This window comes from Hipposideros armiger, unplaced genomic scaffold (genome assembly GCF_001890085.2).
Source record: "Hipposideros armiger isolate ML-2016 unplaced genomic scaffold, ASM189008v1 scaffold_106, whole genome shotgun sequence".
NCBI lineage: Eukaryota > Metazoa > Chordata > Mammalia > Chiroptera > Hipposideridae > Hipposideros > Hipposideros armiger.
In genome coordinates, this window is record NW_017731456.1 from 1,435,323 (window position 1) to 1,448,357 (window position 13,035).

Consider the following 13,035-nt stretch of genomic DNA (forward strand, 5'->3'; position numbering starts at 1 on the left):
AAAGAGAAGAATGAGGGTAATGTTTATTGGAATAAAGATTAGGCTTTAAATTCCTCAGAGAAATGAACCAAATCCAATGTTCTCCTGTTAGCTGATGTGTGTGTGTGTGTGTGTGTGTGTGTGTGTGTGTGTGTGTGTGTGTGTATTGATGCTGTTGTGGATCTTCTGGGGAAGGAAGGAAAAAAAACCCCAAAACTTAAGCAATCAGCTCTTCCATTCAGCAGTGGAATTTGGGGGGCTGTTTTAGCTAGGCTTTTTGACAATCTCTGATTTACTGTTTTCACTGTGGTGAGGACAGTAGCTTCACAAATTTTGTGAAAATCTAAGCGATGGAGGAGGTTGTTTAGGGGGAAACAGAGTGCAGTTGTTTAAGTAATCCTGGGCCAATTAGCATTTGGTAGGTGGAGTTACTGTCGTGTGCATATACAAAGCAAGATAATTCTGAATGAAGACTTTAAACATCACACAGGCTGGAAGGGCTCTGGTTCTGCCCTTTGTGCCAACAAAACAAATGACTAGGTGCCTAAGGTTTGCTTAGTATCCTTCACTGAATGCAGCTTGTTTGATAAGATTAAAAAATACATGTGAAGGATTTATCAGAAGCCCCCTATGAATATTTCATGAGTTGATATATTCAGCTGAATGAATTCAGCGAGTGTCAGTGTGTAGCTTGCAGACAAACCTCATCCACAAGGAGGCTACTGACATAGGAAGCACTTTGGCGCATTTTCAGAGGCACAGCCAGGCTGATAAAGCTCCTTGTGACAGCCTGACTTGCCATTCTTCGAGCATGCTGCTCTTGCTCTAAGCAGTTCATGCACTGGAGCCTCAGCTTCTTAAATTAACAGGGGAAATAGTTTGCAGACTTATCAGCCTCCTAACCTGCAGCTGTATCTCTGCTATGTTTGAGGTTTCTGTTTTCGATGGTGAAAGCTAGCACTCTCTATATAAAGACATGACAGCGAAAGATTCTTCCAGGGAACTTACTGCTTCTGAATCTGAGGTTTGCATAAAGACTTTCAAGGAGCAAATGCACTTAGAACTTGAGCTTCCGAGACTACCGGGAAACAGACCTACATCTCCTAAAATTTCTCCACGCAGTTCGCCAAGGAACTCACCATGCTTTTTCAGAAAGTTGCTGGTGAATAAAAGCATTCGGCAGCGTCGTCGCTTCACTGTGGCTCATACATGGTAAGACGCGACTTGGAAGTGTCTACAGTGCTTTTTATTAGTAAGCAGTGATTTAGAAATGTGGTAAATGGAACATTGGAGTTTTGTTTCTAATACAGACCACAAGTGTGAAATGAATGGAGAGTGGGTCAGCAGAGAAATACATAGTGAGTGCACTGTGTGTTAAATTCTCATTGTGCTACTAGCTCTTCCCAGATTAAATAAGCCTCTCACTGTAGAGTCTTTCACATTGCTGCTTATAAAAATACCTAGCTAATTCTAGATAAATTGAGAATTGCAGGAGTTTTTAAAAGGCAGTCTTTAATCTTTGTTGAGGTGATGGATGACTTTTTTGTGTGTCTTGTGGTTGTTGATGATATTTTTAACAGTATATTTTTGGTAAAAGAAGAGTTTTAATCTTAGTTCTAATTTAGTTCTGAACACAATGTATAAAGTCAAACTTAATTTATTGCATTGCCATGTATGTAGTGTTAAACTAGTGGGGTTTTGCTTTATTGACTATCTTTATAGTATTAAGGAAAGGGAAAACTAAGTTCTCACTTTTGAAATTACATGGTTAGTTAATTTTACTTATGATTCAAACTGCTATTATCTTTAAGAGCCTCTTGTTATAAAAACTAAAGTGACTTAAAATTTATAGATAATAACAAATATCCAATTTACTTGGGAATGCCAAGTAAATAAATGCAAGAACACCCCTTTGTTCTTGCACTGAGCCTAGCACCTTAATATATAGGTTATATACAATAGGCTAGCTTCCCTAAACTCATATAAGAATCAAATGTAAGAAAACTAAAAAAAAAAAAAAAGCAAATCTGAAAAAGAAAAAGAAACATCACAATAGAAATTAAACTTAAATTGTAAAAGCTAGGCCATTGCAGATTTTTTTGAAGGTTTTATTTTCTTTCAGATTAAGATACCCTTCAAAATTTGGTACCTGTACCTATAGTTTTTATTTCATAGAGACTGTAGCAATGAAGGGAGCTAGTACCTCTTAAAGGTAGTTCTAACAATGATTTTATGATTGCATACTAGATTGCCAACCAACAGTATAAACCAAGGATATCTAGTTTTTGAAAATTAATATTTACGTGAATTCTGTTTTCTACTCATCTGAAACATTTGACTGCCTAATCTAGTACACAGTGCATTGACAACTTCAAGTTACCCCTAGAAATATGTAGCTTGCCTTTGATGGACATGCTACGTTTAGCCAACATATACTTGATCTAGCTAAAAATGGTATGGTTATTTTTGTTTCCTGACAATGGATTATTATTGTTCAGGTAATTGTTTTACTGGAGAGTTTTTTCAGTCATCTTTTAGTGAATTAAATCTCATTATTTAATTGTCATCTCATACTTATGGAAAACACATGATGAATTTTTCAAATCCTACCAAAGGTAGCATTTGTATAAATGTATTTATATATAAGTATGTACTGATTTAAAGAAGTCCTCTCTCTAATGGTTTACTCCACCCCTAATGTGTGTATATTTTCATATACTTTGCTAAGTAGTATAACTGAATAGGAGAAGGTATATAGGTATGTTGTTAATTAGTTCTGATAAAAGAAACAAAGATGGAAAACATACAATTAATTAATAGAGTCATTTTTTAACTGCCTGGCTTAATATTAAACCATTATTTTGATCAGGAGGACATTTAATTTTAGTATGATAATTTTCAAGTATGGTAAATCTTCAAAATACCTTGGCAATATTTTCCTTATTGTAGAGTTCCTGAATATAATAATTGGACTTTTTTTTTTTTTAGAATAGGTTTTTGATGTGCTAGGAACAGAGAGCTATAAATACTGGATTTTTGCTTTTCAAAAGAACACAAATTTTTAAATGATTAAAGAGCCAGTTTTACTCATGCATTATACAAATTTTCTTGCAGCAAGTGACAAAAAGAATAATTAAATGATATCTGAGGTAGCTTATGCTATTAAAGTGATCTTCTTCTAGCTAAGTTAAAACAAAATTTTCCACAAATTACCAAAAAAACAAAACATGACTTTGATATAATGTAGCATAATATAGGTTTAAAGCATCCATTAATCATCACGCTTATTTTATAATTTTAGTTCTGACCATGATTCATTTTCATTTAATTTTCCCTCCCAACTCAGGCATGTCCCTTCTTATGTTTTTGGTAAAGCTCTACCATAGTTTCTTTTCAGCTCCTGAGTATGTCCATATTTATGTTTATTTCTATTATTTTATCTGAGTATATGTTTAATATTTTTCAAATTTATTTTCATGAAACAGTCAATGAAAATTTCTTTTGGAAAATATACTTGTATCTTTTATATTTGAATGACTTTCTCACTGATCTTAAAAGTAATGTGCTCCTTCTTTTTTTTAGACATCATATGTAATAGTTAAATGAGGAAATAAGAACATAAGTACTTTATTTTTGCCTCTTTGTCATGATGAAATGTATCTGTCCTTTCATGATCAATGATTGGTATTTTCCAAACCATGCATTTAAGTTAGAAATTCCAAGATATGCAGTTAGAAGCCTCTAAAAACATGTTATTACTTTACAGTAGACAGTAGGCTTCTTTTAAGAAGATTGGATTGTTTTGATTCCAGCATTGAAATTAAAGTAATTTTCATGATGAAGCCAAACAATGCAGATGATACAGTTTATTTCTAAATCCACGGAACATTTTTTTTCTTTTTATCTTTAGTTATTTGTAGATTTTGTATTTTGGTGAGATGAACACGTAGTTATGGGTTTGAAAACCTAAGATATGAAGTGTGGGCTAATGGCAGATTTAAGAAACACTTGTAAAATACTGACTCTGGGGTTATTTTAAAAATACCTGAGAAAAATAGATATTCAATGTATTGTCACTAATCAGAATATTTACACAACCCTAAATCTGGGAGGAATTTGGGTGATTATTTCATTGGTCCCGTTACCCTTGGGCAGGACCACAATTACTCCAACTTTGACATATGGAAATCTGCTCTATTGTTAAGACAGGAGAAAATAGTGTTGTAACTTCACTTAGTACATAATCTCACTACTTCATGGTCCAGGTTTTATAAAATTCTTCCTCATGGTCAATCTCTATATAATATGTAATATTTATAATCTGTATTTTGGTCCTCAATGGATATTAAGAAACACCACTTAGAAGAAACTGCCTGAATGTAAAGATCATTCTTAACTGGTCCCAGGGTTTTCTTTCTTTATTCAGTCAACTTACAGAATTGAGCAGTACTGTGAGCAAGAAAAGAAAAATCTTCTTATTTAACTCGCGTTTATTCCAAAACTTATATAATTTAAGTTCTTTACTAGAATGTTCACATGCATCATCTGAGTTTCATTTGAGTACAAAGAATACTATATAGTATATAGTATTTATATATGTCTATAAATACTATAAATTCATGTTTTTTTCAATATTACATGTTGCAGATATAAAAAAGAAAATATTCTGAATTGCTTTAGCTTCTTCCAAGTAGTTCTGCTCCATTAATCCTTGTTTTGACTTGGAAACAACCATTCCAAATTTACAAATTCTTTGAATTCTTACACCCAAAAGTGGACATCAGCACTCATTGTTAGATGATATGAGTAAATATAGATTAAAAATATGTCATACATTGCAAAGTGTCAATGGAATGCTCAGCATTGCCAAGTAGGGAGTAGGGAAACGAATGCCAGGGCTCTTAGGTTAGCATATTATTTATCCCTAACCCCGAATCAGGGTTACAACTTCTGACACATAATGTTATCCTACCTGGATTATGCGGCCTCCTTTTTCTTGACTGGAACTTGCCACAGTGTCCAGCTTTTTCAACTTTATTTCCTTTGCGGATGTTTTTTCAACCTCCTTTATCAGTTCTCCTCCATCGTCAGCAGCATGATACCCTCTGAAGAAAGCTGCTGGTGATCTTGACTACACCCTGGCCCACTGCACACCTCGTCCCTGTACTCTCTCCTCTTGAAGAACAAATGTGTTGGTGAGCACCACTCTCTGTCTATCCATGCTCGCACATGGGAATATGCTTGCCAAGGAAACAAAAGTCTTTCCATTAGTATTAATATTAGCAAAAACACTTGTGTTTTTCTTTCTTTTCTCCATGTAGTTCTACCTATATCTTGGAAGTCTTCATTTTAATAGGGTTCATGAAACGTGTACTTTGTGCCTAATATGTAAATGAAACAGTATTTAAAGACATAGTTCATGCTCTAAAGGAACTTACACCTGACAAGACAAAGCTGGAATAACTGGAGAAGAGTAAAAAGAAAACAATGAATATAGTATATGCTTGACCTTTCTCTGAACTTTAGGCATGTTTGCTGCCTTATGCAATTTAGCCCTAGTTTGTTAGCTAAATCTACTAAATCTGAGCCTATCTTCTTCAATTTCCTTGACTCATTTCCTAGCAATACTGGAAATTTTTTGAGAAATATTTGTGTCTTTACATATTTACTGATGGAACATTTGGTTGAACAAAACATTTATTGAGAGCCTACTATACTGTAGACCCTATGCTCAGTTTAGGAGCTATGAAATGAGAAGGAGAGAGCCTCACCTTGAAAGACCTCATACACTACCTAGAAAACAAATGTATGTATTAATAATTAATCAGCAATGTGTAAATTATGCTACTGAAGAATGATGATCAACTTGGCATGAAAGCACAGAAGAAATAAATACTGCTAGAAAGTGAGTCAATATATTAGGGAAGGTTTAGAGAAGATGGCATTAGTGTGGGGTCTTGAAGAATGAATAGGAGTTTTTCAGAAGAGCCCGCAAGAAGGGCACTTTTTTGACCAAGGAAACAATAATAAGGAAATTCCATGAACAAACAACAGTAATAATAGCTCACATTTATTCACCATGTACCATGTGTTTGGCATTGTTCTAAATATATTTCCTTCTGTAGCCCCATAGAAAGCCCATGAATTATACAGTATTATTATTTCCGTTTTATAGGAGCAGGAATGAAGCACAGAGAGAATAAGTAATTTGCCCAAGGTTACACAGCAAGTAAGGGACTGAGCTGCGATTTGACTCAGGGCATGGGAGAAGGTCAGCAAGGTTCACTGGAGTTACAGCCTAAGGTGCAAGGTGGTAAGACTGTCGGTAGTTGGAGTCATACTCTAAGAATTCTAATATCATGAACTTGGGGCTTTATTTCATCACCAGTGGCAAGCCGCTGCAAAGTTGTGAGAAAGGAATTGCCATAAATAACATTTACTTTGGAAAGATACTTTGCAGGCATTGTGGAGAGTGGACTAGTGGACAAGGAGATTAGACACAAAGGGAAAATGTGCATTTCCAAGATAATGACTTCTAATTATTGTGTATATTCCATAACATTGAAAACTGTGCTTATGCTTTCCTTTAGGATTTAACAAATTACTGTTTATGGAAACTGGGAGGAAAGTACGTCAATTTGGTATCTCTTGCATTTATCATCTACCACATCATGTCATGCAGGGTGCTCGCCGAGGCACTGCCCCCAATACATCAAACAATCAGAGCCAAGGTGCTTCGGATGGGTGCACCTGGAGAAAACCGTAGTCCTAATTTATAGAGGTGCTTTGTGTTGCTTTATGTATCATCCTGGTGGGTTTTTGGGGTGTTTTTACAGAAATTATCTTAGTCCACAGTGTGAACTGAATGCCAGTAGAAATCTATGCCTCCCAGCCTGAATCTATTGCTTTAATCAGAGCCAGCATTTTCTCAGTAATGCAAGTCTATAAATGATGTTTGCCTTGCCTTTTAGTGTCTGCAAGTCTTCATTATATTGAGTTTTTAAAATGCTTACTATCAAAAGGGCTTGGTAAAGTAATGAGGACAACCCCTGGGACACATGCTGAATGAAAGGAGGCCCAGCAAGCATTCCTATTGTCCAGATGCTGAAGTTTAGTCCCATTGGCTCTCTGCTCATGGCTTCCTCTTTCGCTGTCTCCCAGCTTTTCTTCTCAGATGCTTATAGTGCTTCCTTCTCTAACGTCACTGTCAGAACACCAGCAACATTATGCTTGTGGCATTTAAACAATTCTCAGAAAAGAATCTGAAATGCTTTCCATGGCTTACAAGGCCCTACACTATCTGACCTCAGGCTCTACCTGTGACCTCACCTCCTAGGCCAAAGCGATGTTAGCCTTCTTTCTGTTCTTCAACCAGTTTCCACTTCTGGGCCTTTGCACTCAGTGTTCTCTGCCTGGAATATGAGTATCCTACGTGTTGACATGGCTCATTCGTTTCATTCCATTTAGGCTTCTACTCAAATACTACCTGCTCGGGAGGGCTTCTGCGGTTCCCCTAGCTTAGGACAAAAAGCATCCGTTCACTTTCAAGTCCCTTATTCTGCTTTATTTTTCTTCTTGGCACTTATCATTACCTGAAAATACATCACCTGTTTGTTGTATTGTTTTTACTTTCTATTGTGTGCTCACTCTACTACATTGCCTGAGGGCAGGGATTTTGTCCTGTTTACCAGATCCCAGGCACCTACAAGAAAGGCTGGCACTTACTAAACATGCGTTGAAGAAATAAAAGAAAGAATGAATATGGCTCCTCGTTCCTGCTCTTTATTTATTCTTAGAACACTTTTCCTTCAGCCAGAGAAGGAGGAGAAAAGGAAGCTTAGGTGCTGCTTATTTCACAAGAATCTCTACTTTATCTCATAATAGTTGAGTTCCCTTTCTGCTAGTAGGGCTACTCTAACTGGCTTCCTATCTTGTGTTCTATGATATTGCAGATACAGGTTTAATTACAATATATCACTTGAGGCTCAGTGTTTTACATGGTAGCCTGTTTAATGAAGCCACCGTGTGCAAATGTACTACCTATCTGGTAGTGCTAAACAGTAAATATGTATCTGTCTGCAGCATGGCGCAATTATTTATTTTAGTTATTCCCCATGCATTGAATAGCACTGTTGGTGCTTCAGCTCAGGAAGCTCTATGTAGCTCTTAACTGTCTGAGTGGAAGTGTTGTACAGAGGAATCTAATTTTGTCCTTTAAAATGTTTGCATATTATATATTAGATTAATTATCTGTATTTTTCACTGATGCAACATTTGAAATATTAACACAACAATGTAAGCTTTTTATAGCTAACTTTGAAGTGAGAGTCTGTGACTTGCAGAGTCAGGAAATTGTGAATTAATGACCCCTATATTCTAGAAAAGACATCACTGGGAGTGCAAATTTTCACTTGGTTCTGTCTCATTTTTTTTGAACTGAGAGGTTGGGACCTCTGTCACTCCTAGTAATTGTTTGACACAGATATGTTTGAATCCCACTGTGTACTTTAAGTTGAAAAAAAAAAGTGATTTGTTGCCCTTCTCAGATTGCTTCTTGTTAGAACTTCGGCATTTTCTCTTTGAGGGAGAATGACTGCTTATCTAACCCTTTCATGGAAAAGAACATGCATCTCACCGTGTGCTCCCCTGACAGACCTGGCTTGTCCTCCTCTTTGTAACTGTGCCCCTCACAACTCAGGCTTACTTCAAATTACACAGATTGGAAAGAAAGGGGTGTCGGTAGTGGGCTTCAAGGAAAACTGCTTTCAAACTGTATTTGCTGGAACATCAGTGTCCTAGGAACCATTTTGGGGATTTCTTAAAGAAAATGGGGTGGTGATGATCTTTTCCCTGGTCCCAGATCAAACAGAGCAACATGGATGAGTATAGGCTTGAAGAATTTTCAGGGGTCTCACACAGATTCCATAATCTCAGTGCTTGAAAGCCATCAGTTTAAGAGATAAGTGAGTGGAGAGAGAGAAAAATTCTGGGCAGCTGTGCTTGATGAAGTCATAGTAATTTCCAGACAACTTATAATGTTAAAATTATATGCATCTAAAATACAAAAAGAGACAGTAAGATGTCCAGGAGTGGCAGCAGGATGAATGAGGAGGATGGAAGTAACTGTGGGTCAAGGATAAATCTTGCTGGTAGGGAAGATTAGAAATTTCAAAAAGTTACAAGAATAGACAAACACTCTCTACCTAGATTTACTAATTATTAGTATTTTTCCACATTTACTCTGTGTTTCTTTCCATATATAAAATCTTATATATTTCTTTAGTTTGAAGAGAACACATTTAGATGGAGAGCAGTAGTTTGAGGATCAAAAGGAGATTCAAATATTTTTAAAATATGGAATTATTTCCCTTCCATCAGCATGTTCTCACCCCATAATTTCAGAGTTTAATTCTTCATAGTGTGCTAACATACTGACAAATTACGAATTTGTATAAAAATACAAATTATGATTATGAACACATTATTAATATGACAAATGAAAAATATGTTACATTTTTAAAAGTAAACTATTGAAAAAGTTACAGTGGACAGTTAGAGGAGGCATCGGTAATAGTTTATGTTTTTTTTATGATGAATTGTTAGTTTGAGCTGCTTGAAATAATTTCTAAGGGGATAAATGTCTGTAGAATTCAAATTTTTCTTCCTCAAGAAGAGATATTATTTCTTTCTCTAAACCTGTAAGATTTGTGTCTTTAGTATACAACACTATATAATGCTTTGATACACTACATATGGGGCTCTATCATATTATTTTGAAATTATCTTGAATTTTATTTTTCATCGTTAATCTTTGTTTAATGTTACATTATCTGGAGTCAAGAAAGCTGGGTTGGTTTTCAGTATTTTCTCTTGACTTGCTAATGAAATTTATATATCAATTGGTTAACTGTCTTGGACTTTAGTATCTTCATTTGCAAAATGGAGAAAATAGCCTTATGTTTAAATATTTTCAAATGTTAATTTAATTTAAAAACACATCTGTCTATCTAACCCACTATCTACCTGTCTCCTAAGATAATGTATTCAAGTACATAGCATGACACTTCATGCATTATAAATCACATAATAGATGCTACTGTTTAATTATCTTATTAAATCTCTAAACACACACAAACATTCACATCGTCAGTCTTAGTTGCTAAAGCAGAAATCGTTATTTATTATTATTTGAAAAGCATCACTGGGTATGGAATGTGCCAATTTGAACGAGTTGAAGTGCATGTGAGTTCATAAAGAAATGATTTTAGAATATCCACTGTGTGACTATTTGATATACTGAAGAAACAAAATATCTTTCAGTTATTATCATGTGGTAATCACATTTTAATGAACCAAGATAAATTATATTGAAACATATATCAGAAGATCCAGTGTGAATAGCTTACATTTCCAATAAGAAACTTTATAGCCTTGTTTGGCTGCAGTCACCAATATGTTTTAAAAAGCCATGTGTTATCGTCCACTGTGTGAAAGAGATAAGAAGAGAACCACTTTGAAGTAATTCCATCTACTTGCACTAGTAAGCTTGAAAGTAAAAAGAAAAAAAAGCATTGGAAGGTGCCTTGTCTATTTCAGGATCCCACGTTTAAAAACCCAATAGAGGATTTAATGAACAAATGCCTTGGGAAAACTCCAGTGTCGTCAAAAACTCATTTACCTCAAAATGTCTCCTTCTATCCTTTCTATTCTTCCACAAATTAATAACCTCAGACTATTTGTTACAGCATAGAGATTCTGAGAGTGCTTTTGGGGCTTAATTGGGCCACAGTTACCTCAGCCATTTATACAGGAAACCTCTCTCACCATGGGGACTATTTAGGCCTCCTGAAGAAAGGTCCAGGGACACAAGGAAAGGTACTAAGAGATCCAAGCCTCTCTTGCTGATGTCCAAACTGCCCAAGACTTCCTCCTGAGATGTTACCATTAAAATCCATGTGCACATTTAAACTTCCTAGAGATAAAAATGGCCTCGGCCCTTCCCTATCAGACTGCTTTCTCAGGTCTGAGCTCACCCAGAAAATAGTTGTGTCTCAAGCGTGCTTATGTTTACCCAAACTACACAGGCACTTTAGGAGGCTAGGTGGGCTGGTGCAAAGGGCATAACATTTGAATCCAACTTTACCCTTTATCAGATACTAGGTTTGGACAAACCATTTAACCGACCTTAGTTTCTTTTTCTGCATCTGCAAAATTAGAAAACTCCTACTTCTATCTCTTTAGGCCATTATAAAGATTAAAGGAAGTAATGTGTGTGCAATGCGTAGTACAATCCCTGGACAACGACAGGTAATCAGTGGACATTAGGTAACTAATGTATCCAGAGCATATGATTTCAAATAAAAATGTATAATATATGATGTCATAATATAAATTACTTAAATAGTTTATATGACATGGTTTAATGAAATAGGTTTTTATTGAGCAACAGTTGTACATATTAAATTCATTCTTTTTAGACCACTTAGATATTACTTAGTTTCATAGGCTGGTACTTTATCTTAAAGCCCATATTAAGTGTTATAACAGAGAAATAAAACTTAAAGAGAAAAAGAAATCCCTATCTGTTAGGGGGTTTAATCGCTCTCATACTTCACAGAGACAACGGCATATTACTTTGGCCATAAAATGGTTTTATTCTTTAAAATTTCAGTTACCTTTTGAATTGGATACTTATCTCCATTAGTGAAACTAGATGCCGATGAAACACCATTTCTCTAAGTTCATTTAAACAAATTTCTAATAAATTTTAAACAATGGTGTTCTTTTCAGACAACCAGAATGTCACTGAAGTTGGTTTCCCTCATCATTAGCATCTAAATTCCTAGCGATTTACTTATATAAGAAAGTTTATTCATGAGAGGCAATGGGAGAAGAACCTGGATCTAGAGTAAAAAAGCTGGACATACATCCTGGTGTCACCGCTTACAAATTGTTTTTTTATTTGTTTGTGTTTTGAGTGGGGCAGAGATAGTCATTTAACCTTTTGGAAACCTCAGCCTCCTCGTCAGTAAAGTAGAGATAAAACAAATCTTTCCCTAGTCACATATGATATTTATAAAAGTAATTGGAATTGTTGAAAAACACAAATAATTGACACCTATTTCCTGGAAGAAGAAGAAAGATAAGTGTATAGGACAGAAAGTAATGATGAGCCAACACCAATGAGTACAAAGCAAAGTGATTGACTTAAATGGTACAGGTGTATTTGGGTTGTATGTAAAGAGCATTCTGTTAATAAACACTATTAAGTGCCACAAAGATTTTATTTTATGAAAAATGAAGAGTTACTGCTGAATGGGACCACTTAAGTGAGAAACTGTGTGGAGACCGGGGCTAGACTAAATGGCACCTTTGGGTCTTATCTGCCCTCCATGGGTCTTTACATCACTCTCATGCTTCCTGCAGAAAGATAATAGAAGGCTCATATAACCGATATTCAGTGCAGGAAAAGTTGTATTTAACCTTTACCCAGATGACTTTATAACATTTAGATCAAATTGCTCTTTATTTCTTGGTCATTTCCAAGAATATTTAGGGAAGAAAACAGACATAAAAGCTATTGCTTCTCTTTTGATAAAGGCTTCCTTCTCACATTACCATTGATCAGGCTGATTCGGTCTCCCAGTCATTGAAAGGCAGTAAAAGGTTATCTCTTTAAGACAGGGGGTTCTGTTCAAGTGAATTGGCACATCATTGAAAAACCCCTGTTCAAATAAACTCAAAGCTTTGGGACAGTGCAAAATAGGATACAACACTTTGGACTTCACAAAAATCATGATAGCTTTCTGGTTCTAAGTTAATAAAAATAAGATTTTTAGGAACCTATCTGGCAATTATAGATTAAATGAAGCAACTACTTCATCTAAATAAAGCTTTGCAGAGTCTAATATTCTGAAATAGCTACTAGCTATCTCTATAAACACAGTACTTCCTTGGGATTGAGGGATTTGAGTTTTAATGCTAGTTGAATCCCAAATGCCCAGGGAGCACATCTGCATACGTTTTCTCCTGGTAGCTTAGTCAAATGTGATTAAT

The 13,035-nt window shown here is 35.5% G+C and overlaps 1 protein-coding gene across 4 annotated transcripts in view; it reads left to right on the top strand.

Moving 5' to 3' along the window:
* Window positions 1–13,035, top strand: part of PDE4B (phosphodiesterase 4B) — a 524,178-nt gene that overhangs the window by 169,323 nt on the left and 341,820 nt on the right. The window contains exon 1 of one of the 4 annotated variants that reach the window (XM_019646769.1): window positions 666–1,191. The exons of the other annotated variants lie outside the window; for them this stretch is intronic. Within the exon in view, the coding sequence (XP_019502314.1) occupies window positions 956–1,191 (236 nt within the window). The 5' untranslated portion in view covers window positions 666–955. Of the gene's footprint in view, window positions 1–665; window positions 1,192–13,035 lie in introns of those variants that run through there. 4 annotated transcript variants of the gene reach the window in all.